Below are 26,738 nucleotides of genomic sequence, written 5' to 3' on the forward strand. Positions count from 1 at the left end.
ACCATAGACTCTTTTTAAGCTCCAGTAAAAGCTGTGGCTCTCTCCTCAGAAAAATTCACATACATTTGAGATATTACCTTTCAGGGCGTTTAGTGCTCTTTCCTCCTGCCCCTGCAATATCCTTTTAGGGATCTGTGGGTCCCATTAAGAATTCCTGCTTTACATGAAACCCATATCTTCTCATTCCCTTGGCCTTTCCCTTTGCTTAAGAGGAGAAGGGTTCTATTTGCCTTTATACCAGTTGCCCTCTAAACCATTAGAATTTATAAACTAAATTTTTTGGCATTGAGGGGTATGTGATGATGGAACTTTTGCCGGCAAGGGGGCAAAAAAGGCAGATTCTGGAGGGAAAAAGAAGAGTACAGAGGCAGAAAATATAATAACAACCAGGAAGTAATAGAAAGAAATGGGGTACAAAGGGATGCATAAGATATAAATAAAGAAGACAGGACTTTTCTGGTGGTGCAGTGGTTAGGAATCCGCCTGCCAATGCAGGGGACACGGGTTTGAGCCCTGGTCTGGGAAGATCCCACAAGCCGCATAGCAGCTAAGCCCGTGCGCCACAGCTACTGAGCCTGCACTCTAGAGCCCATCAGCCACACCTACTGAGCCCATGTGCCACAGCTACTGAAGCCCACGCACCTAGAGCCCGTGCTCTGCAACAAGAGAAGCCACTGCAATGAGAAGCCCATGCACTGCAACGAAGAGTAGCCCCCACTCACCACAGCTAGAGAAAGCCTGCGCGCAGCAACAAAGACCCAGTGCAGCCAAAAATAAATGAATAAATAAATAAGTAAAATTTTAAAAAATGAGGACGACAATAGAATAAAATAAAGGAAAACAAAAATATAGTAATGTGATCACAGTGTGGTATTTCGACATGGTGTAGGGAAATGAATGGGTAGGTGTATTAGAGAAAATGGGCTATAGACAGAATAGTTGGATATGGGATGGCAGCAGCAAATTTGAGGTTTGCAGGATCCAAGTTTGGTTGCTTTAGATGTCGCGGACCTTTGGGAAGAGTTGCTGAGGTTAGTTGTTGCCATAGGGTCATCACTGCTGCATTGCCTTGTGTATATGCCAGTGGTCCCTGGACCAAGTCTGTAGCAGGGCACCCACACCAGTGAGCCTAATTGGTTGTAGAAGTGTAAATTTCAATTGCATCTTAATTGGTTAAGGGCAGAAAGGATTTTTAGTCTTGCACTCAAAGCATTTTTGTTCACATCCTTAATAATGTCTCCCATGAATGCAAAAGAGATCAAAAACAGTATGCAGTGAGTTATTAAGAGGGAAAAAACATATAGGCTAAGTTAACTATAGGACGCTGGCCCAGTTACTAAAACTATATGGCTATAGTTATTTTTATTTTTTTCAGTAGAAGATGATTATCATTGTTTAAAAATTGACATTCTTTATTATAACTTTTGGATGGTAGTATGGTTTTTATTTTGTTTTTGCCTGTGTTGGGTCTTTGTTGCTGTATGCGGCCTTTCTCTATCTGTGGCGAGCAGGGGCTACTCTTTTTTGTGGTGCGTGGGCTTCTCATTGCAGTGCTTCTGTTGTTGCAGAGCATGGGCTCTATGCACGTGGGCTTCAGTAGTTGTGTCTCACATGCTTAGTTGCCCCACGGGCATGTGGGATATTCCCGGACCAGGGATCAAACCCATGTCCCCTGCATTGGCAGGCGGATTCTTAACCACTATGCCACCAGGGAAGTCCTAGTATGGTTATTTTGAAGTCTCACCTCTTCAAAGCCCTCACTGGGGTCAAGATCATACATTTTTGCCTTATCTGTGGCAAATGAGCATTTCCTGGCAATTGAAAGAATAGGGGAGAAGGAAGAAGAGAGTGAAATTATGGTACAGTCATACAGCAGAATAGCATGAAGCTGTCAAAGAAGAATGTAATCAATTTGTGTATAGTGAAATTTACAGACTTTAGTCCTCTTCTGAGGCTGAGACTATGGGTATATATTCTAACTTCAGAAGTTCAAATTCAGAATTCTTTTATTCTTTTAGACTCTCCAGGCAGCTGAATTGATTGACTCAGAGTTTCGAACAGGAATGAGCAATAGACAAAAGAACAAAGCTAAAAGAATGGCCAAGTTATTTGCAAAACAGAGATCCAGGGATGCAGTGGAAACTAATGAGAAGAGGTAATAATCTTTTTCTGCTTATTTAAAACAGTAATGTTGGTTAGCTTAAATCTGGGTCTGCTTGATTTCTAAAAACATTTTGATGACATTGTCTTTGGCTGTGGAGTACCATTTGGATTGTCTTTCTCAATTGTCAGAGAGTATTTACTATTATTAGTAGACTAGGGACTATTATTAGTTGTCCTAGGAACTAGGACAACTTTCCCAGAAAAATCTACGTATGCACATTTTTTTTTCTTAATAATTATGAGCCCTGAATGAGGATTGAAGATCTTCCAAGGGGAGTGCATTCCAGGTAGCAGGAACCAAGTGTAAATGCCTTAATCATGGAATATTCAAGAAACAGAAAGAAAGGCTGTATGACTGGGATGAATAGAAGCAAGAGTAGTAGAGAATGAAGTCAGAGAGATGGCCTGAGGACTACAAGTTAAGAATACTACATTTATAAACTGGGTATTATATCACCTGTTCCCTGGCTGGGGGCTAATCCAAATAGTGGGTAATAATCCAGGCTTGTTTACCTAATTCTGTTGTAGGAAAGAACTCTGGGGGTAAAATCACTGTCCTCACTTTCTTAATGAGTTCATAAAAATGATACCTGTGTGGCTTGGAGTAGCATTTCTCAAGGAGTGGTTCAAAACAACCCCCTTCATAAACATTTTGAGAAGCTTGTTAAAATGTAGATTCTTGGGCCCCACTTAACTCTTAAATCAGAATCTTTAATGGTGTCCAAGAAATGTTTGAGGAAATGGTGCAATTCATAAACACATGAGATCATATGAAAATAAGCTTTTGTTGCAGATAACAGAACTTTTTGTTATTCTTTCCATTCATATAAAGCTAAAAAGTTAAGTGTTTACAGCGTTTATTTAAAAGCTAGGCATATGGTGGGGTAAACAATAAACATCTACTTGGTATAAATTTTTACTTGGAGTTGTTTTTTTAAGTATAAAATCTTTATTGATCTTGTTAACTACAGGTTTTTTTTTTTTAAGTTAACAGCTCATTAGGATCGTGTAGTAACCTAGTAAGTGTTTTTACTGACTTCTATTCATTTAAGACTTTTACCCAAATATCTGAATATTGGAAATAATAGACCTTATTTTTCAGAGCCCATGACGCATTCATTACACAGATCTTTATTAAATACTTTTTATGTGCCAGATACTGTTCTACGCTCTCATGATACAGTAGTGAATAAAATAGGTAGGAACTCCTGTCTTTGTGGAGCTTACATTCTAGAGGAAAGATAGATGAGGAATAAGATAAATAATTATTTTAATGGTAAGGGTTAATAAGGAAAAAAAAGGTAAAGCAAGGAACAAACAAGTGAAATGTATTGTGGGGAGGGTGTTTTAAATTTTAGATAGGATGGTCAGGGAGAGATTCACAGAGGTTACTTTTCAGTAAAGATATGAAAGAAGTGAGGATGCTAGCCAGCCCTGGGAACATCTTAAAAAGACATTCCAAATAGAGGGAATAGCAAGGACAAAAGCCTGGAAGTAGAAACATGCTTAACAAGTTCAAAGACAGTAAAATGACCAACCAGTGTGACTAGATTGAATTAGAAATAATTAGAATAATAATAGTCTCCGATTTCTTTCATCACCTACAGAAAAAATGGTTGGCCAAGATTGCACTATTAAGGTGGAAGGTGGGGCCTGGTGGATATCTATAGAAAATAATGCTGTGTATACCTTAACAATGCTAATTCTTTCTTTCTGTTAATAATTCAATAAAGCAGTTACTTGTCTTCTCCTTTGTAATATTTTGTTATTAGTCTAGCCTCTGTTTTTGTTCTTTTAGTCATAAAATTTTCCTCAAATTTTCTGCACACATTTTTCATCTTCTAATAGTCTTATCTCTATATTTTTCAAGAACTAGTAAGATTATAGTGTGTTGCTCAGTATATTAGTTTTTTTCAGGGTACAAAAGCCTAAAAAAAAAAGTTATGCTGGGCCAGATTTAGGTTGTTAGGCCAAAAGAGTTTAAAATAAAAAGGAGAGGAGCTGGTTGTAGAGAGAAGGGGAAAAAAGAATACATTGTTAAATTTGAGATCCAGTCTGAAAGCAAGGCGTCTTTGACCTTTTTACATTTATCAGTAAGAGTAGTAGGATAAAGTTTGCTCAAACATTTTTAAGCAGTTAATCTTAGTTATTTGATACATGAAATTGTAAGTAAACCATATAAGCAGAAAATGGCAAAACATTTGTTAAAATGATGGATTCTCTTACATTCATTGTGGTTAACGTTATCCTTTATTCACTTTTTTTAAATGGTGACTTTTTTTTTTTAGCAATGATAGCACTGATGGGGAACCAGAAGAAAAGAGACGAAAAATAGCCAATGTTGTTATTAATCAGTCTGCAAATGATTCCAAAGTCCTGATTGATAATATTCCAGACAGTTCTGCCTTAATTGAAGAGGTACTATTGAAATGCCATAAAATGTCCTTTGAAATTATTTATAATTTTTTCATACTAATGTGTTAGTAGATGGTATATAATAATGTGTCACTTGAGAGAACTTTTATTATTAAAAATCTAAGTATCTTTACTTCATTAGTAAAAATTGTTAATTATTTAAAAATTTAAAAGCCTGACTATTATTATTAGTCCTACAAATAAATACACCATATTACTTAAATTATTAGCATAAGATAGATCTTTTAAATTAGTAGTAATTCTGTTTTTCTTATTCAGACAAATGAATGGCCTTTGGAAAGCTTTTGCGAAGAACTTTGCAATGACCTTTTTAATCCCTCCTGGGAGGTAGGATTTCTTCATTACAGTTTCTCTCAGCTCTATTTTCTTGGCTAATGATAAGAACCATGTCAAGCACAATCTGTTTTGTCAGAGTTCCTGTTGTTGCCCTGTATCCTTCTCAGAACCACTGGTCAGGGCACTTCATATCACTCGCCTCTTAAATAGAAAGCTTTAGACTGATTTTCACCTTTTATACCCCTTTTGACATATTTCTTCGGTGAATTGTTCATTTCTTTTCATTCTTTTAGCTATGATATAAAGAGTTGCATGTCTTCCAGACAGTAAAAATTTCATCTGGAAGTGGACAATTTTGATTAAGACTAGTAGTTTCCAAGCAGTAGCTTAGCCTCAGAAATATTTCTTCAAAGAAAATCTTGAACAGGTCTCATGTAAAAGAGATGAACGTGAACTTCCTCTGGTTGAAATTGAGGGTTGGTAGTCTCAAACGATTCTGTCTCACTTCATTTGGCCTCTGAGTAATTTTAAAACACTGTTTTGGAATACCCTTTAGCACTCTTTCTGCTCCTTGATGTACTTCTATTTAAAGCTATTCAAGTCTTAAATGGGGTCTTGAATAAGTGGGTGCAGTGTCAGTGGCATGTTTCCTCCCTTCCAGATGACACTGCAGAAGGCTACAGGGCTACAGTAAAGTATTAGTCATGAGACATTTTATTTGAATTGTCTTCCTTTGATGCTTAACACTGGTAGCTTTGGAACTTAGTATTGATGTATTTATTTCTAAAATATTGGTGTTTGCGCTATAAAGAACATTATATGATGCTTGTCTCTCCTTTCCTGTGGATGATGCTGAATGCAAGTAGAGGTTAGAGGAGTGACAGCCAGGTGGATTAATATCTCAGAAGGAATTTAGAATAGCTGTTTTCTTGCCTTGATTTTTAAAAAAATTCCACATAATCAAAATTGTGAAATAAATATATGTAATTCTTTTGGGACAATAGAAGAAAAACACATTCTTGTGAAGTACTGCTTAGTTCCAATTTCTTAAAAATCTAATATCCCTTTTTCATACTGAAGCAAAGGTAAACACTGTTTCTTAAGCATTTAACCTCTGATATTTGCTTCTTGGTTCTTATTAGGTTCGACATGGTGCAGGCACTGGACTTAGGGAAATCCTTAAAGCTCATGGGAAAAGTGGTGGTAAAATGGGAGACAGCACTTTAGAAGAGGTAAGTGTAAGTGTAGAAAATCAATAATTATCACGAAGTTTCAGTAGGTGGCCTCTTTTTCAAAGACAGGGAAGTAACAGAGCCATGAAGCAGAAATGAGAGGTAAATAATAGGAAACATGGAAAGGTGAACATAAGGAAAAAGATAAAAAGGTTAGGAAGAGGTTTATATTATTTATAGACAGGAAGAATGAGTTCAAGGGAAAGATATGTCTGGAGATATTGAGTGGAAAAATATGTAGAAGCATTAGTATTTGAGCAGGATATAAGGGATTAGAATGTAGAGTAAGGTGAATGAAAGGATAGTTTAAAGGTCAGTAAGTAATATGGTGTTAAAATGGAGACACTGGTAATAGGCTAGATAATAGATACATGATATATATAATTAATATCAGAGCAGCCTTAAGTGGTTTCTTAATTTCTCTTGGAGTGCAAGTAAAATAATAGAATTCATGAATTTTAAAGATTTTGGTACAGTATATCTAATAATCATGGAAGAGAATGTGGTTAATATTAAAGATAGTAATTGGGACTATTCCATATTTTGGTTATTGTTCCTACAGCTAAAATAATCTGTCCCAGTATTTTGTTTCAGTTTACTATAGTATAATAGTTTAGTTTTAGTTTTTGGACCTAATATGTTTCCCTTAATATGTTTTAATACGTTATTAAAAAGTGATCATTTTAACAGATGATTCAACAGCATCAAGAGTGGTTGGAAGACTTGGTTATTAGACTCCTTTGTGTGTTTGCATTAGACAGATTTGGAGACTTTGTTTCTGATGAAGTAAGTATCGTCTAAGGGAGGCTTTACCCAATCAAATTTCAGATTCTTACAAAATAAGTTTTTTTGCAAATGTGAGTTATCTTACTTTCTTATTTGTAGGTTGTGGCACCAGTTCGTGAAACTTGTGCTCAGACATTAGGTGTGGTGTTAAAACACATGAATGAAACAGGAGTTCATAAGACTGTGGACGTGCTGCTTAAATTACTTACACAAGAACAATGGGAAGTTAGACATGGTGGTCTGCTAGGAATAAAATATGCTTTGGCAGTTCGTCAGGTAAACACTTCAGTTTTTGAAGCATGTATGGGAGAGTTTTTTCCCCCTCTTAGTTTATTTTCATTAATTAAATGAATTGGCCCTAGATTCTTAGTGTTACAGGTAAGCCAGTCCTTCAAGATTTGCCTTGTTGAGGTAGTGTCTTAGAGATAGGTGATGCTAATAAGAACAAATTAAAAGATAGGCTTGGAAACCTGTTTCTGTTTCATAGCAAGACCAGTTCTCGGCGAGATTCCTAGTGTATGATCACAGGAGTAGCCTCTGGGAGCTGCCTTTATTGGGGCGATTGAAAAGAGGGTAGTTTGGAGTAATGAGAAGCAGGAAGAGATGGCTTTCTTTCCCTCTTCTCTCGTATTCCCTTTGTTTGTCAGTGGTGTTGAATGAGAAATAGAAGTTAAGGTTCTAGCACAGGGGTGTGTATGTGTGTGTATTCACACTGGGAATTCATAGTCCCGCCTTGAAAACATGTTCTGATGTTTCAAGTCACAATGAATAATGAAGTACTTGATACTGTTGTGTTCTTTTTGAAATGAGATTAGTTACATAGGCATCTGTTGATGTTATTTTTCATTTCCATTTACATGATTCTTTTTAAATAAATATTGGAATTTGTGCTTCCATATGTAAATTTAATAAAAGATGTTTAAGCACAATAATTGTACTATAGAAAATTAATCTGTTTTGATCTACTCTTTTACAGGATGTAATTAATACTTTATTGCCTAAAGTTTTAACTAGAATAATTGAAGGACTCCAGGATCTTGATGATGATGTGAGAGCTGTTGCTGCAGCATCATTAGTACCTGTGGTAGAAAGCCTTGTGTATCTTCAGACACAAAAAGTAAATATTTTTGCATTTTCTTCATGTAGACCCTGTTTACATTTGAGGTGTAGCATGTTAGGAAAAACAGACTTTTTTCGCCATTCTCCATTTTTCTTATGACAAATAACCCTCTGATGCATGGAATCTCGATTATATATTATCCTTGGGAAGAGTGAACTGTGTCTATTTATCTTTCCCTTTCATGTACAGAATATGTAGGGAACTTCCTTGAGAAGGAAGCAACCATCCCTTCTTCATTTCATTCCCAGTTTTTAGGAATATGAGATTTTTGTTTGTTTTGATTTTGGTTTTGGCTTTTGGTTTTTTAATCTGGTTTCATCTTTGAAATGCCTCTTTTAAGATCTATCTGACTTTCTTTTGAATTATCAAAACTGGAACACATGTATTTGGGAGTGTGGCAAGCAGTACTTTGAAAGCTCAGAAACTAAATTTGTCCTTCCATGATGATTAGGAATGTATTAAATATATTAAATTACTTTACTCAGAGAGTCCTGACATGTGTGTCTACACTGTATTGGTTTCAAAGTTTAGTTTTTTACATAAAATAGAGTATTGGATAACTTATTTCCTGAATTCTCCATCCCATTATGAGCCTCATTAGAAAGGGCAGTGCCAAAGTAGAGTTGAGTGGCATTAAAAAGAGGGGTAGAGAATTGTTAAAGGCTTCTTAACTTTGCTCAAAACTGGCATTATCCAGGGTCATTGGGATTGTATATGTTGTTGAATCAGTGGTGACTCCTGAGATACAATTTGGCATGACTCGGGAATATTTCTTGCAAAATTAATAACTTTTCTTGATAACTAATCTTACAGGTACCCTTCATTATAAATACATTATGGGATGCTCTTCTGGAACTAGATGATCTAACAGCTTCAACAAATAGTATTATGACTCTTCTTTCATCCTTGTTAACTTATCCTCAGGTTCAACAATGCAGGTAATTATTTCTATTCAGTGGAATAAAGTAAAAAGTGTTTACATACATTTCCAGATAATTAAGCCTAAAAATACAATAGTCTAGCACCGTTTAGAACAGTACGGTAAGTTGGGGATGCCAAAGACAGTTATTTCCAGGAGGACTTTTCTTCTTGACTGTCTAGCCACCAGCTCTTTTGGGGCGGGAACTTAGGTCATATTCTTGGGTTAGTTTATTTATATAATTCTTCGATTTGTTCATCCTGTAATAGTTAACTTTAGAAATACAATTATTACATATTATTTTCACCTCTAGCCCCAGACTATGGAATTTTAGCCTTTGTGACATTTAGTTAATAGAATTACTGTTGAACATCAGTTTTACTTTTTCCAAAATTTGCTACTCTGTAAACTTTCTCTTTGTGATGTTCACTTCAACTCTTGTTCTTGATTTCAGTAATCAGTCATCAGGAAGGGAATACATAATAATGTAATATAATGTCCAAAGTCAGAGTCTGGGTGAAGCCAAAACATAAACCAAAAATTTAAAGTGTTGTTTATTTTCCTATCCTGATATTTGAAATGAAGCTCAGCTAATTAATGTATTCCCTACCTTTTAGACTGGCTCCTGAATATTATTTTCTATTAATAGTATCCTTGGAGATAGAGAAGAAAATCGTATGCAACTTAAAAAAAAAAAATCACAGATGAGAAAGTTATTCTTCTTAGCCTAGTGAGAGTGTTCAATGAATGTTTATGTGGTTATGATTATAAATGATTTCTGGTTCTGTGAGTGCGTCTGTTTCCAATGAAAATCATCAATGTGTGAAAAATGTTTCAAATAATACTGACCTGCTGATAGTCCTTCAATGTTAAATTTAGGCTAGTAGGACAGCTCACAAATTGGAGTAGCAAAATAAATGCCTATAAAATGAAGAAAAAAGTTGAAGTGGTAGTGCATATATGGCGTTTCCTAATTTTCAGATGCTTTCATTGGTATAGGGATTAAATCAGTTAATCTATATGAAAGCCCTTCTCAAGCTTCAAAATGCAAGAGTTCTTAATTACTCTATATCAGGGGTTGGCAAACTTTTTCTGCCCAGATAGTGATGTTTTGGCTTTGTGGGCCATATGATCTCTGTCAAAACTACTCAACTCTGCCATTGTAGCACAAAAGTAGTCATAGATAATACATAAAGGAATGAACATGCCTGCGATCCAATAAAACTTTATTTAAAAAAACCAAGTAGAGTGGATTTGAACTGTGAGCCTTAGTTTGTTGGCACCAGCCCTAAATAAAGACTTTGGACTTTTAAAAAAAAGTAATCAAGTGGACAGTGTCTGGAAAGCTAGATAATGTAAACAAAAATGAAAGAATATAGTGAAAATTCTGTTAATGAGAAATAATGTAGTTTTTGATTTTTTTTTCAAAATTGCCTTAGAAAATTTGCTTCATATGTTTTGATATTTGGCAGATACTTTCCAGCTTATGTAAGAAGAAATGCAGCATGTATTTGGAGCATGAACAGTTACACTATTAACAAGACCTGTTATAATGCTTTTATAATACATATTTGACTGTTTTATGTCCGTGTGTGCATGTGTTTTAAGTTATAATTTTATAAGTAAATTTACTAAATGTGTAAATAAATTTAAGAAGTGATGTTCATACAAACCTGCAAGTAATGAAAATAGCATTAAAAGATGGACGTCCTGAGAGGAACTAAAAGAACAGATAAATAGTTACAATGACATATTCTTTTTTCCTCATTTCTTTTTCTACAGAGGTATATATTTCAAGTGCTAGTTATAAATAATTTCCTAATTTGAGGTAACTTTTATAAATGACTCACGGATGTGACAGGAATCTTAGTCCAAGTTGTTAGCCTACACGTGGCTTTGCTTGCTTTCCCATTTAAAATCTAATCTGTGAGGGGCTTCCCTGGTGGCGCAGTGGTTGGGAGTCCGCCTGCCGATGCAGGGGACACGGGTTCGTGCCCTGGTCCGGGAAGATCCCACATGCCGCGGAGCGGCTGGGCCCGTGAGCCATGGCCGCTGAGCCTGCGAGTCCGGAGCCTGTGCTCCGCAACGGGAGAGGCCACAACAATGAGAGGCCCGCATACAGCAAAAAAAAAAAAAAAAAAAATCTAATCTGTGAGAAGGAAGATAATTTGAATTTTCCTAACTTAGTAATGCTAGATCAGGATAACAAATTTCAAATCTACTACCATACCATCTCTTGTTTCTTTTGATATGTGATAGAGATGGCCCCAAAGGGGGTTGTAAGTTATGTGCACCTATTGGTTACCCATTGGGGTTAGCCATGGGAAAGTAGTAAGGATTAGCAATCCTGATTTTGTGTAGGCTGACTACCAGCTAAGATACATGCCCCCATTTTCCTGAGTAAGAACAGACTGAGAATAAGTGCAGTTACATTGGAAAGTTCTAATTTGATAAAGGTTAATTCATGGCATTAGTGCCATAGAACAACCTAATGTTAATATTTCTCCTCTTCTTTATGACTGCATTTGCTCTGTCTGTACTGGTACTATATAATAACGGTTTTGAATGAGGGTGTTAAGCGAATGTTCATATGAAAATTGTATTGTCTTTTTAGAATTTATTCATCAAAAATGATGCTAGGTCCACAAGGAATTGATACTTAGATAATGTATCAATAGAGCTTCAACTGAGAATGAGTAAGATTAATTTGTGTCTTCTTTATTAGTATTCAGCAGTCACTCACAGTTTTAGTTCCACGAGTCTGGCCTTTTTTGCATCACACTATATCATCAGTTCGAAGAGCAGCATTGGAAACTCTGTTCACTTTATTATCAACTCAAGACCAGGTAAGAACTAATAACCATAGTAATTTTGAAATTTATATAAATTAATTTTGTAAAATAAATATGATCACCAGGTTACCCTTGCTTCACATAAAGATCAGGAGAATGCTAGGCCTAGTAAAATTGTATGGTGACTCTGTAGACACATAAGAATGTAATCACCATAAGGGCAGAAATATTTTAATATTTTGTTGTAGGTTGTATTCCCAGCACTTGGAATATTGCTTAACACATGGATGGCCCTCAGTGAGTATTTGTCGAATGAAAGATTGATTGAATATTCCCTTCCTGTCAGAGACTTGTTGTTTATTCTTTTCTTGCTCTGTGTGGTTGACAGTTGGATGATTGGCAAAACTCATCCCAGGTTAGAAGGCTACATTTGAAGCTCTGCGGTATGACTCTAAAGACTGATAATAAAATTGCTAGGCACTTACCTTCTCTTAAGGATTACTCAATCTTAAGAGCATGATATTTCAAAGGATAGTATACTTCAGGAATAACACAATGAAATGCCTACAGAGAACCTTCAGGTAATATCACTGTGTGAATGGAATCTGTTAATGAGCTGAGGAGTCCTTGCCCTGTCTGTAAAAGGCTTCACATTCCTATTTTAAAAATAGCCCTAAAGGTCAAACAAAATACTAGAATTTAGGGAAACACCATAAGGAATCTATTCTTCTATCATGCTGTTATTTATAGATAGTGCAGTTTAAGACGGTGGTCTTCAAAAAGCAGTGATTAATTTTTTAGACAATATCGTGGGGGTAAATGTCTCTTTTGTGTTCACTAACCATGCATTCATATGTGAATTAGGAATATTCCATGTAGACCTACTTTAATCTACAACATGATTGTGTTGCACTACCATGAATCAATGTTTGTAAAGTTTCGTTTTACATTATCTTTTTTGTCTAATCACAGTCTTCTAAGGAAAAACTATCAGGTCTGTTTTATAATCCTTAGTTGATCAGGCATGGGTTCATATGACAAAACCGGCATGGGTTGTTCTGAGTTTTCACTTCATTTTTGTTTTACTTTTGTGAGTTTTGCCTAAATGTTTTTGATGTAAATATTCTTAAATTCACTTTCGGTAGACCTCTTGAAGTTATCAAATTTCTTCCCTTCATGTTGTTGTTGTTGTTGTTTGGAGCAGTTTTAAGTTTATAGAAAAAGAGCGAAAAGTACATAGTTCCCATATGCCCCTACCCATATGCACACAGTTTCCCCTTTAGCTAAGATCTTGCATTAGTGTAGTACATTTGTTACAGTTGATAAACCAATATTGATATATTATTAACAAAGTCTACAGTTTACATTAGGGTTCACTCTTTGTATTGTAGATTCTATGGGTTTTGATAAATGTACAGTGTTATGTGTCCACCATTAGAGTAACACAGAGAATAGTTTCACTGCCCTAAAAAATGCCTGTGCCCCACCTATGCATTTCTACTTTTCCTCCCTTCAGAGCCTTAGCAACCACTGATCCTTTTACTGTCTTCATGGTTTTGCCTTTTGCAGAATGTCATATAGTTTGAGTCATGTAGTAAGTAGCCTTTTAAGAGAGGCTTTTTTTCATTTAGCAATACAGAATTAAGGTTCCTCCATGTTTTTTTGTGACTTGATAGCTCATTTTTTTTATCACTGAATAATGTTCCATTGTATGGATGTAACACAGTTCATATATTCACCTATTGAAGGATATTTTTGTTTCTTTCTGTTTGGACCATTATGAACAAAGTTTTAAACATTCACGTGCAGGTTTTTGTGTGGGCATAGTTTTCAGTGAAATACCAAGGAGCACAATTGCTGGATCATATAGTAAGAGTATGTTTAATTTTATAAGAAAGTGTCTTCCAAAAGTGGCTGCACCAGTTTACATTTCCACCAGCAGTGTGAGAGTTTGTGTTCCTCTACATCATCTCCCAGCATTTGATGTTGTCAGTGTTGTGGATTTTAGCCTTTCTAATAAGTGTGTAGTGGTATCTCACTATAGTTTTAATTTGCAGTTCCCTAATGATATATGATGTTAAACATCTTTTCATATGCTTTTTACCATCTATATTTCTTCTTTAATGAAGTGTTCAGATCTTTTCCCCATTTTTAAATTGGGTTGTTTTCTTACTGTTGAATTTTAAGATTTCTTTGTATATTTTGTATATGAGTTCCTCATTGTTCTTTTAAGCCTTTCTGTTCTTTATAAGGTGATTAAGCCACCTGCAGTCTCTTTTAAACTTAACTTTTGTGGCATTATTTCTTTAGTAATGTCAACTGTATTTACATTATTAGGAAATCAGGTATTTCATATAAATCAGTTTTCTAAATAGTTGAAACATACTTTTTTGCCACCAAAAATAGTTACCCATTAAAATCATTGACAAACCTGGTTATCATCTTAAAGTATATTAAACATAAGTTAATTTTTTTTTGCGGTACGTGGGCCTCTCACTGCTGTGGCCTCTCCCGTTGTGGAGCACAGGCTCCGGACGCGCAGGCTCAGCGGCCATGGCTCACGGGCCCAGCTGCTCCGCGGCATGTGGGGTCCTCCCGGACCGGGGCACGAACCCGTGTCCCCTGCATCGGCAGGCGGACTCTCAACCACTGCGCCACCAGGGAAGCCCATAAGTTAATATTTTTTGATGAAAGAGTCACCAAGATGATTTATTGGTCAATAGTGTGCTTGCTTATTACGGTATACCGTGGGAATATTGAGATACATGAGTCACACTGCTTCTTTTTCAGTTGCTTTTTCCTAGGTGTTTTTTTTTTTTTCCTCTCTCAGCTGTCAATTGTTATTTCTCACTTTTGTCCATCTTAAAATCTGGCTCCTCCTCTCATGTTTCAAAATTTTTTGATTCCAAAATTGCTCCAAATCCCCTTCAAAATTGTTTTAGCCCTTCAGTGATTGGTTTGTTTGTTTTTTTAATAAATTTATTATTTATTTTTGGCTGCGTTGGGTCTTCGTTGCTACGTACAGGCTTTCTCTAGTTGAAGCAAGTGGGGGCTACTCTTGGTTGCAGTGCACGGGCTTCTCATTGCGGTGGCTTCTCTTGTTGCGCAGCACAGGTTCTATGCGCGTGGGCTCAGTGGTTGTGGTGCATGGGCTTAGTTGCTCCGCAGCATGTGGGGTATTCCTGGACCAGGGCTCAAACCCGTGTCCCCCGCATTGGCAGGCAGATACTTAACCACTGCGCCACCAGGGAAGTCCTCAATGATTGTTGATATTGGCTATTAAAATTATGTGGTTGTGAAAACATCTCTACGGTGTTCTGTGATGTTGATTTCTTTTTATTCGGGGCTTTATTTATTTATTTATTTAGGTCCTTTGACCAAATTTGAATTTGCCTTTACTGGCTTGTAAATGAATGCTTTGGCCTTAGCATGTGTAGAAGATTGATGATGATGACTGTCATTTCTTATACCAGAACGCTATTGTGTTTGTATGTGATTTGTGGTACGTCAGCCATCACTTATGCATAGGCCCTCAATATTTGTTAAATAAATTTATATAAAATTCAGTGCAGGGTGTTACGGGAAATTATCAATAAGAAAAAAATCCTACATGGTTCTTACTTTGAAAAAATTTATGATATGATTGTGATAAGACTCTTATGTAATAAGTTTAATAAACCTCTGCAAATAAATAATGGAAGACCAGAATATGATAGGTGTCAGGAAGCAGCATTGAAGGCTAGACTAAGTGCTGAAAGATCAGGAGGATTTGGGTGATAAGGTTAAAAAAAGTCATCTTCCCTTACTTCTTCCTATTTAACATCTAGTATCTTTAATACATACTTCTATAAGCATCTCATTTTTCTGAAAAATATGTCAGTTTCAAATTAGGCAAGTTATACAGACTGTATTGAACAAAAGAGCTTTTCCAAAGAGTCTCCTCCTTTTAGACATTTAAATCTATCCTGCTTCCATATCTTCCGTCCAGTTATTCTGATATGTGCATAATCCTTTATTTTTCTAGGTTTTAATGTTTATTGTATTTCCTATGTCCTTTTGTGTTTGTTATCTATGCCTCTTCTTTTTCTCTTCTTAAAAAAATTTTAATGGTGTCACTAATGAAATTTCCCATTGTTACTATCTATCCTGTATCTTCAGAGTGTCTTTTTACTGAAAGCATTGCTGTCAGTGAAACTTAATGTTGATGCATGTAGATTATTTTGTGCTTCGTCACTGCCCTGAGCCTTGCTCTCCAGTAGCCTCACCATTGGAGGCTGTAGTTATGGTGCATATCACCCACTCTTAGTACATTCCACTTTTTGGCCCCCACATATATCCTTTACTATTTTGTTTGATTTTTTGTTCTGTTTTTTTCCCAAAATAATACTATAAAGCCAAACCCTTTCAGATTACTTTTCTTACTACCACCACCTCTTTTTCATTTTTTTAATTTTGGGAAATTATTTAAATAGAAAAAAGAGGGAATTATAAAACAACATTCATCTATCCACTATCCACACTTGGCATTTGTTATAATTCTTACTTGCTTCAAGTTTTTTTCATGAAAAATATAAAGAATAAATGGTAACCCCCTTAGAACATCACCTATTTTCTAATTTACCCATTTTCTTTCTTCTGTATATTTATAAAAAAATATTATTGTCCTTTCCCTAATAGTTGGCTCTTTAAGGTTTGGAATCAGTCTTTGTATATTTAGTTTCTACACAGTCATAGTATTTCTAAAAGGGGAGAATTTGAGTTAAGTCTCAGGATAATTTGGGGGACCATAGCCTCATTTACTTGCAAACTTGTTAGTAATTTGTCATTGCCTACTACATTAGAATTAAATTCCTGTCTTTCTTGTTCTTCTGTTATTTGGCTCTTGTCAGCCTTTTCCTCTGCTATTCCCTAATATTGTCCACGTCTACCCCTGTATCCCAGTTGTAACCATGTTACGTTCTTTTGATGAGAGTATCTTTGTACATGGCTCATCACCAACACTACCTGCCCCCAGCCACACACACATTTTCTCTCCTAAATATTCGCTTCGTTTCTTCCTCACTGTAACTTTCCTTCAGGAAACAGGTCAGATTTCTAGGGCCATAAAGTTATTCTGACTTATACAACTCACTATGATTTTTCTTTATCTAAAACATTATTTAAATAAAGTCATTATGCAGTGAAGAGCATTTATTTAATGGTTATGGTTAATCTTGTGATTTTGGCAACATTATTTGCTTTCTGAGAAGACAGCAGAGTAAACCATGTATGATGCTTTTATCTGTTATTGTGTTCCTCCCATGGCATTGCCTGACAGTTATTATAGATTGATCAATAGCTATGCACAGACTCTTGTAATGCAAGCCCATTGTCTCTTACCAGCAATTTTGAAATCCAGCACTTTTGTAAGTTGGGTCAACTTATAAAACTACTTATTTGGCAGAAAAACCTGACCATTCTGAATAAGTCTTTATCCTACTTAATGTGCCTATTCACAAATTTTGCTGCAGAAATATTAATATATTTTATTCAGATGCTGCCTCAGACTCTATTGAGGATATTACATAACATATGGTATATACAACCTCATTACTGTTCTAAAATTTGAAAATATTCTGAATTTTAAAACATATTTGGCTCCAGGGAATTTGGACTACAGATGTTAGGCCTGTTGTGACAATAAAATATGCCTTCATATAGCTTGCCTTACTTTTTTCTGAGCTGCATTCTATCACTGTTGTTTCCTCTTCAGTGGTTTAATGAAAAGATCCCTTAACTAAACAGAGAATCTGGTTTCTAACCTTAGCTCTACCATTTGTTAGCTTTATGACCTTGATCAAGTTTATTTAACCCTCTGGTGATAATCTCTATTGATCCTTTTTCAGAGTAATATATTGACCAAGTAAGATAATGTATATGAAAGTGCCTTAATTCTGTACAAATACAAATTATTAATAGTACAGACATAACAATAATAATTAACACTTACACTTCTTGGAAATCTTTCCTAACAATTTCAAAATCTTATTTGTATTCTAGGGTGTAAGAATGATATGTAATTGTAGTAATAATAATCCAGGCTATTATTGAGAGCTTAACTTTATGCTGTGAATTTCAGTAAGCACTATAAATGGGGTGGCTATTGCCATTCCTATTTTGCAGATGAGGGAACTGATGATCAAAAATTAAGAAACCTTCCCAAGCTCATAGCTACACATCTCATAGTAAGCGACTCAACTCAGATTTAGATCCAATTCTTGCTGACTTTCAGCTTCTAGTTTTAGAAGACAAAATGGAATGTGTCTCTTGAATTACCTTCCCATTTCTGAATATGAAGTCACCTTAAGTCCAGAGTGAAAAAAACTTCAGAGCTAATTTACTAGTTAGCTCTGTTTTGGTTTCAGTTCCTAGTTTCTCAACCTATTCCCCTCAATAATTCCAAGGTAATTTGGTGTGGCCAAACCTCACTGTAGCTCAGTGCATCAGTACCTCATAAAGACTGATGCCTCTGTTCCATTGGAAGTATTTTGATTATCTTTAGTAATTTTGTGTTTTGTTTTGCTTTGTAAAACCAGAAGACTTTATAAGGAAGATATCCTAAATCTTAAAATTTATCCGATCATAAGTGTGTATACATAGCACAGGGAGATCAGCTCGATGCTTTGTGACGACCTAGAGGGGTGGGATAAGGAGGGTGGGGGGGAGGCTCAAGAGGGAGGGGGTATGGGGATGTATGTATACATACAGCTGATTCACTTTTGTTGTACCGCAGAAACTAACACAACATTGTAAAGCAGTTATACTCCAGTAAAGATGGGAAAAGAAAAGTGCATATGCAGATATGCTCATCTCTAAAATGTTTTTGTGTAGAATCACAGTTAATATAGTTATTTATGAAATAATAAACTCTCATTTCTTTATTTATTTGGCTGTACCATGCAGCTTGCGGGATCTTAGTTCCCTGATGACTGATCAAATCCGGGCCCCCGGCAGTGGAAGCTCAGAGTTCTAACCACTGGACTACCAGGGAAATCTCATTTCTTTTACACTTCCATGTGACATACCTTGGCATCTGTGAAAATAAATTGTTTAATCCCCGTGCCTTTATCTATGTTGTTAACATATGAAAGTATTGGCAAGCCTGGCTTCTCAGGGAGTATGAAATAAGAACTCTTAAGCAAACCAAATTAATTTCGTTTGGTAATGACTTAAAATCAAGATGTAACTTTTTTTTTTTGCTGAACTAGGAGCTTGACAAAGTGAAGTAATTGATCACTTGCTTTTCCTTTTTTTAAAAAATTATTTTTTATTAGAGTATAGTTGATTTACAATGTTGTGTTAGTTTCTGCTGTACAGCAAAGTGAATCAGTTATACATACCCATATATTCACTCTTTTTTAGATTCTCTTCTCATATGAGTCATTACGTGTTTTTCCTTTCTATAGACTATTTATTCATGCGAGTTTATCTATGAATGTATATGTCTATCAGCGAACTACTTTACTGGAATGTCTAGATTAATTAGTCTTGATAACCACTATCTGTTTTAACCAGAACTCGAATTCACGATCTAGGAAAATATGCTTCTGGACATTAATCTCTAGTTTAGCCATGTTTTGTTGACTGGGTCAACTTTTCCATTCCATTTGCATCAGTCACTTTGTGAGTCAATCCAGAATTTCAATACATACAGTATTGATTTTTGTTTGAAAGGCAAACATTAGCATGACGCTTATGTTTAGCATGAAGACATACATGAGATTGAGTTGGAATCTGGGGCATATTTAGTCCAGGATGTAAGAAAATTTAACATATGCATATGTAGAGAAGGAAAGAAAGACCAAAAGAATAGAGCTGACTAAGACTTTGGCATTTGAGAACATTAGCATAATTAGGTATTGACCAGGTTTTATAAAGGTATGAGAAGAGGAGAGCAAAGTTTATATATTTAGTTGACTTTCAATAAATATTGGTTGGACAAATAAATAAAACAAGGCATTATAAATGTCTATATATAGAATTGGGTTTGTTTTTGTTTTTGGCAGTGGGCCAAAATAGGATTTCAGACCAAATTAGTGGAAGAACACAGAACTCAGTATGATTCATCACTTTGTTGTAGCTTCTTTCCAGATTTTCTTCCCTGCAACCCCAGATCATTTGATATGGAGATAGAAATGATGATGCATTTGCCTGCAGGCAGGAATCAGGTGTTCATGGTAATGATAATCAGATTGCTGCTTTTTTTTCCACATCTGCCCACTTTGTGGGTGTGCTTGGGGGAAGATAAAAGAGGGGGCATAGCAAAATGGTACTGGCAACATCTTATCCCACCTAAGATGCCAATTTTGCCAGTTAGGGATTTATTGCCAACTACAGTTGTGGAAAATTTTGCATATTACCAACTATTCCCTGTGACTTTGGACCATTCCCCTAAGCAAGGTAGATTTATTTATTCAACAGATATTTTAGTGCCAACCGTGTGCCTACAATTTTCTAGATACTTATTGGTAAGAGACAAGGTCTCTGCCCTTCTGTTGAACTAAGACAGGAAACTAAGCAAGACAGGAGAAGACAACTAGACAAGCCCTTATAATTATATAATGGTCATTTCATAAAACTATCAATACATAATGAGGTAAGTATCTGGTAGGGGAAGAAGACAGTGCTACTGGATCCCCACTAGCTAAAAGTGAAGTTGAAACTGAGACCTGAAGGATGAGTGGAATTTAACCAGGTGAAGAGCAGGGTAACAGAGGAAGGAACATGTGTTAAACTCTGGGAGTAGGAGTGAGCATGACGGCACTAAAGAGGAAGTGAAAGGAAATTGGTCCGGCTGAAGGATAGAGTGTAAGGGAGTATAGATGGCTAGAAGTTTAACCTTGATTTTCTGGTACAGTGACGTGTCTGATAGGCTTATTTTTGTTTGTCATCAGCTTTCCTTATTAGTTCCATGAAGGCAGAACACAGGAGGGAACACCAATCTGAATAAAGGAGCTGGAAAGAGACTGCCCCATTCTCATCAAATTAAATAACTGTCCTTCATTCCCCTGAGTAATTCCCATAAATGCCCTCCCCTCCATCTGACCCTCACTATAGAAATGTTGGGGACCACATTTAGCACTAACATAAAGCGCTAGTGCTAATACCATATTAATTATTTAACACAAAACAAAAGAATATTTTTAAAAGCCCTCTTAAAACATGAATTTACTTATAACTTGAGTTGTAGTAGTCCAGGTTATAGTTGATTTAAACCTGGTGAAGTAAACAGTCTGTGGTAGGAATTTTTGTGTATTTTAGATTGCACTCTGCTAGACTAATACTAAAGTCATCAGAACTTTCCAGACTTTGCCTAAGATTAGGAGGGAAATTTTTGACTAGTAGACTCCTAGTTAGTAGCATACTAGAAGTCTATTGACTATTTTTTAAAATTTTGGAATGGAAAATCCCAAGGTGGATAATGTCTGAAGGACTGAAAGTACTACACCCCTCACTGTACCCTACTCCCCAACCAATTTAATAAACTATAAATAAAAACAACATTAGGTTACCTGCCTAAATCATTGTCTACTGGAAGACAGGCACAAAATTAATGAAAGCAGGTGGACGAACTTTCAGATTTGCAAGAGGCAAGTTGACTCTGGATGGGCCAAATTGTACTTAGTGATATTTTGAGAAAATACTAATAGTGAGCTAAAGCATGTAACTTTTTGCAACCATATCTAAAAGGAGATGCTTGCACAGTTGTTTAGATGGACTGAATTTGGCCTATGGCTGTTTTCCCAACTTGTATTTTGTATCTTGTATTTTCTTCTAGGCAGACTTTATGTTTTGCTACTGGAGAATATGTGTTTTTTAAAATACTGGTTCCTGTGATGATGGTGATCTGCGTATGCTGGGTCGGGTTTTTTTTGTTTGGTTAGGTTTTTGGTTTCCCTTTATTTTTTTAATTTATTTTTTAAAATTGATTTATTTATTTATTTTTGGCTGCGTTGGGTCTTCGTTTCTGTGCGAGGGCTTTCTCTAGTTGTCGCAAGTGGGGGCCACTCTTCATCGTGGCGCGCGGGCCTCTCACTATTGTGGCCTCTCTTGTTGCAGAGCACAGGCTCCAGAGGCGCAGGCTCAGTAGTTGTGGCTCACGGGCCTAGTTGCTCCGCGGCATGTGGGATCTTCCCAGACCAGAGCTCGAACCCGTGTCCCCTGCATTAGCAGGCAGATTCTCAACCACTGCGCCACCAGGGAAGCCCTCTCTATTTTTTAAATTTTATTTTTTTGTTTATTTATTGATTTCACTTTTTAGAGCAAAATTAAACAGAGTGCCCATCCATATACCCCCTACCCTCCCCCAAACACACCTTCTCCTACCATCAGCATCTCACACCAGAATGGTACATTTGTTACCGTCAGTAAACGAACGTTGACATTATCATTATCAGCTAGTCCATAGTTTATATTAGGCTTCACTATTTTTTTTTGGCTGCGCCACGCAGCTTACAGGATCTTAGTTTCCCAACCAGGGATTGAACCCTGGCCCTTGGCGGTGAAAGTGCGGAGTCCTAACCACTGGACTGCCAGGGAATTCCCTAGGCTTCACCCTTGATGTTGCATGTTCATTGTGCTGAATTTGACAAATGTGACATCTCTCCGTCATTATTGTATCATACAGAATAGTTTCTCTACCCTAAAAATACTCTACCCTGTGCTCTTTCATCCCTTTCTTCCCCTGGTTGTTTTTAATAATTATAAAGTAGAATTTACTACAGTAAGAAAGATTATAGCCTGAGAAGGCTACTACAATTTATATTATATTCATTGTTTGTAAATATAGGGGAAAACTCTTCCTCTATAGGTGTGGCTTTGGGATCTACAAGCAACTATTTGGATTTCCAGTGATGGGGTTAGGGGAGAATTAAGAGAGTTGGTAAATATGGTGGGGAGAAATGAGAAGAAATTATGGGAGAGTAATATCAAATTATTTGGTTATTGCTGTTACAGCTTTCCTAATTCTGTTAAGATTGTCCCTAATTCTGTCTGCTGAGAAAAGAAAGAGAACTTTTCTTCTTTCCAATTTCCCTTTCCCTTTCAATGGAAAGTAGTTAAGGCATAGCAAATCAGTGAGTAGGCTCCCCCAGCTGTTGATTTTGCAGTCTGTTTTAAACTTCTTTCAAACCATTTTGAGAAACATATTAAAAAGATAGGACCAGGGTTGTTAGTTTTCCACTGGCTAGAAAATTATAGGTAGCTTTCTGAGTTATACATTATCCCTAGATCTTCTCGCTTTCTGGAATTCCAGTTAAATTTTTCAAATTTCTCTTCAGTCTCTTCCAGACAACACAGTTTTTGCTTTAAAAAAAAAAAATTGTGGAAGGAGGTAGTGTTAAGTACTGTAAACTAGTTAATAGAATTTTTAGCTCTCAACAAGCTTGTAATTTTGAACAATAGACAACATGTGAGATTCCTTTTCTTAGAATTTTAGGCACACAATAGATATTTAATTAAGCACTATTTGATTGCTTGATTTGGGTTGGCTTTTGAATTGCTGAGAAATTCCTTAGATTAAGGTTCTAAACCTGGGCTTAAGGAAATCCCTGAACCCCCTGAAACTGAAAGCAAAATGTTACACCTAAGTGTGTATATAAGTGTATTTTTCTCAGAAAAGGTTGCGTATAGTTTTTTGTTGTTGTTGTTTTTCAAAGATATCTGTATTATCAGTCTATTTTCTCCATACTTTTCTTTTCACAGACACACACACACACACACACTGTATTTTATTTCTACAAGAGATAAATAGACTGACATCAAGCATTGTAAATGGATGACCACAACAAAAGCAACAATGATTGCAATTACCAAACACGAAACACTCATACTATGTCATAATATTGACATTCAGTCCAGTAATCCTCCACTGTAACAGCTCCTTTAACTTTACAGTGAAAATTGATTTGTATATTTTTTGCCTCTGAGTCCTTGTGGGATTTTTTTTTTTAATTCAAACAGAAAGTCACAAAAATTATAATCATCCTCATCAGTTCACTCAGTCCCATGTAATTTTTTTTATCTTGATCTTTTGTTAGCACTTTTATGAGTTCATCAGTTTTCCATTAGAGTTCTGAAAATGCTTATTCATCCAGTTTAGCAGTATAGTCAGTTACCAGAAACCTGTACTTGTCAGAGTCTTTTCCATGAAACCTTGAAGACGAAACCCTTTTATAGGAACATACTTGCAAAAGCATCAGAGTACACCCAGAACTGTCTGTAAATAACAAAAGACTTAAAAATGACCACGGTTAAAGATTTGATGAAAGTTCATAAAATGCAATTGACAAGGAAATTTAGTTATTTCTGAGATATACATTTTAAAGTAATAACTACAATTATGACTTATAACATTATACCAGAACATATAAGATTTTTAGAAATTTCAAGTAATGCCTGAAAAATTTATATTAACATATGTCCATACAAATAACCCAAAGAAAGTTTAGTATTAGTTGTTTTTTGTTTGTTTGTTTTTTTATACTGCAGGTTCTTATTATTCATCAATTTTATACACATCAGTGTATACATGTCAATCCCAATCGCCCAATTCAGCACACCACCATCCTCACCCCACCGTGGTTTTCACCCCTTGGTGTCCATACGTCTGTTCTCTACATGTGTCTCAACTTCTGCCCTGCAAACCGGTTCATCTGTACCATTTTTCTAGGTTCCACATACATGCGTTAATATACGATATTTGTTTTTCTCTTTCTGACTTACTTCATTCTGTATGACAGTCTCTAGATCCATCCACGTCTCAACAAATGACTCGATTTCGTTCCTTTTTATGGCTGAGTAATTCCATTGTATATATGTACCACAACTTCTTTATGCATTCGTCTGTCGATGGGCATTTAGGTTGCTTCTATGACCTGGCTATTGTAAATAGTGCTGCAGTGAACATTGGGCTGCATGTGTCTTTTTGAATTATGGTTTTCTCTGGGTATATGCCCAGTAGTGGGATTACTGGATCATATGGTAATTCTATTTTTAATTTTTTAAGGAACCTCCATACTGTTCTCCATAGTGGCTGTATCAATTTACATTCCCACCAACAGTGCAAGAAGGTTCCCTTTTCTCCACACCCTCTCCAGCATTTGTTGTTTGTAGATTTTCTGATGATGCCCATTCTAACTGGTGTGAGGTGATACCTCATTGTAGTTTTGATTTGCATTTCTCTAATAATTAGTGATGTTGAGCAGCTTTTCATGTGCTTCTTGGCCATCTGTATGCCTTCTTTGGAGAAATGTGTATTTAGGTCTTATGCCCCTTTTTGGATTGGGTTGTTTGTTTCTTTAGTATTGAGCTGCATGAGCTGTTTATATATTTTGGAGATTAATCCTTTGTCCATTGATTCATTTGCAAATATTTTCTCCCATTCTGAGGGTTGTCTTTTCATCTTGTTTATAGTTTCCTTGGCTGTGCAAAATCTTTTATGTTTCATTAGGTCCCATTTGTTTATTTTTGTTTTTACTTCCATTATTCTAGGAGGTGGAACAAAAAAGATCTTGCTTGATTTATGTCAAAGGATGTTCTTCCTATGTTTTCCTCTAAGAGTTTTATAGTGTCTGGTCTTACATTTAGGTGTGGAATCCATTTTGAGTTTCTTTTTGTGTGTGGTGTTAGGGAGTGTTCTAATTTCATTCTTTTACATGTAGCTGTCCAGTTTTCCCAGCACCACTTATTGAAGAAACTGTCTTTTCTCCATTGTATATCCTTGCCTCCTTTGTCATACATTAGTTGACCATAGGTGGGTGGGTTTATCTCTGGGCTTTCTATCTTGTTCCATTGATCTATGTTTCAGTTTTTGTGCCAGTACCATATTGTCTTGATTACTGTAGCTTTGTAGTATAGTCTGAAGTCACAGAGTCAGATTCCTACAGCTCCATTTTTTTGTTTGTTTTTTGTTGTTGTTGTGTTTTTTTTGTGGTATGCGGGCCTCTCACTGTTGTGGCCTCTCCCGTTGCGGAGCACAGGCTCCGGGCGTGCAGGCTCAGCGGCTATGGCTCACGGGCCTAGCCACTCGGTGGCATGTGGGATCTTCCCGGACTGGGGCACAAACCCGTGTCCCCTGCATCAGCAGGCAGACTCTCAACCACTGCGCCACCAGTGAAGCCCTCCAGCTCCGTTTTTTTCCCTAAAGACTGCTTTGGCTATGCAGGGTCTTTTGTGTCTCCATACAGATTTTAAGGTAATTTGTTCTAGTTCCATAAAAAATGCCATTGGTAATTTGATAGGGATTGCATTGAATCTGTAGACTGCTTTGGGTAGTACAGTCATTTTCACAATTTTGGTTCTTTCAATCCAAGAACATGGCATATCTCTCCATCTGTTGGTATCATCTTTAATTTCTTTCATCAGTGTCTTACAGTTTTCTGCATACAGGTCTTTTGTCTCCCTAGGTAGGTTTATTCCTAGGTATTTTATTCTTTTTGTTGCAGTGGTAAATGGGAGTGTTTCCTTAATTTCTCTTTCAGATTTTTCATCATTAATGTATAGGAATGCAAGAAATTTCTATGCATTAATTTTGTATCCTGCAACTTTACCAAATTCATTGATTAGCTCTAGTAGTTTTCTGGTGGCATTTTTAGGGTTCTCTATATATAGTATCATGTCATCTGCAAACAGTGACAGTTTTACTTCTTCTTTTCCAATTTGTATTTCTTTTTCTTCTCTGATTGCCATGGCTAGGACTTCCAAAACTATGTTGAATAATAGTGGTGAGAATGGACATCCTTGTCTAGTTCCTGATCTTAGAGGAAATGCTTTCAGTTTTTCACCATTGAGAATGATGTTTGCTGTGGGTTTGTCATATATGGCCTTTATTATGTTGAGGTAGGTTCCCTCTATGCCCAGTTTCTGGAGAGTTTTTATCATAATTGGGTGTTGAATTTTGTCAAAAGCTTTTTCTGCATCTATTGAGATGATGATATGGTTTTTCTTCTTCAATTTGTTAATATGGTGTATCACAT

The 26,738-nt window shown here is 36.1% G+C and overlaps 1 protein-coding gene across 4 annotated transcripts in view; it reads left to right on the forward strand.

Moving 5' to 3' along the window:
- BTAF1 (B-TFIID TATA-box binding protein associated factor 1) overlaps positions 1-26,738 on the forward strand; it is a 93,666-nt gene that overhangs the window by 24,737 nt on the left and 42,191 nt on the right. For all 4 annotated transcript variants that reach the window (XM_004279394.3, XM_033404876.2, XM_049696503.1 and 1 more), the window contains 9 exons: positions 2,019-2,155; positions 4,452-4,581; positions 4,858-4,926; positions 6,018-6,107; positions 6,798-6,893; positions 6,993-7,169; positions 7,870-8,010; positions 8,827-8,951; positions 11,658-11,778. In XM_004279394.3, the coding sequence (XP_004279442.1) occupies positions 2,019-2,155; positions 4,452-4,581; positions 4,858-4,926; positions 6,018-6,107; positions 6,798-6,893; positions 6,993-7,169; positions 7,870-8,010; positions 8,827-8,951; positions 11,658-11,778 (1,086 nt within the window). The remainder of the gene's footprint in view (positions 1-2,018; positions 2,156-4,451; positions 4,582-4,857; positions 4,927-6,017; positions 6,108-6,797; positions 6,894-6,992; positions 7,170-7,869; positions 8,011-8,826; positions 8,952-11,657; positions 11,779-26,738) is intronic.

The sequence above is a fragment of the Orcinus orca genome, chromosome 14 (genome assembly GCF_937001465.1).
Source record: "Orcinus orca chromosome 14, mOrcOrc1.1, whole genome shotgun sequence".
Classification (NCBI taxonomy): Eukaryota; Metazoa; Chordata; class Mammalia; order Artiodactyla; family Delphinidae; genus Orcinus; species Orcinus orca.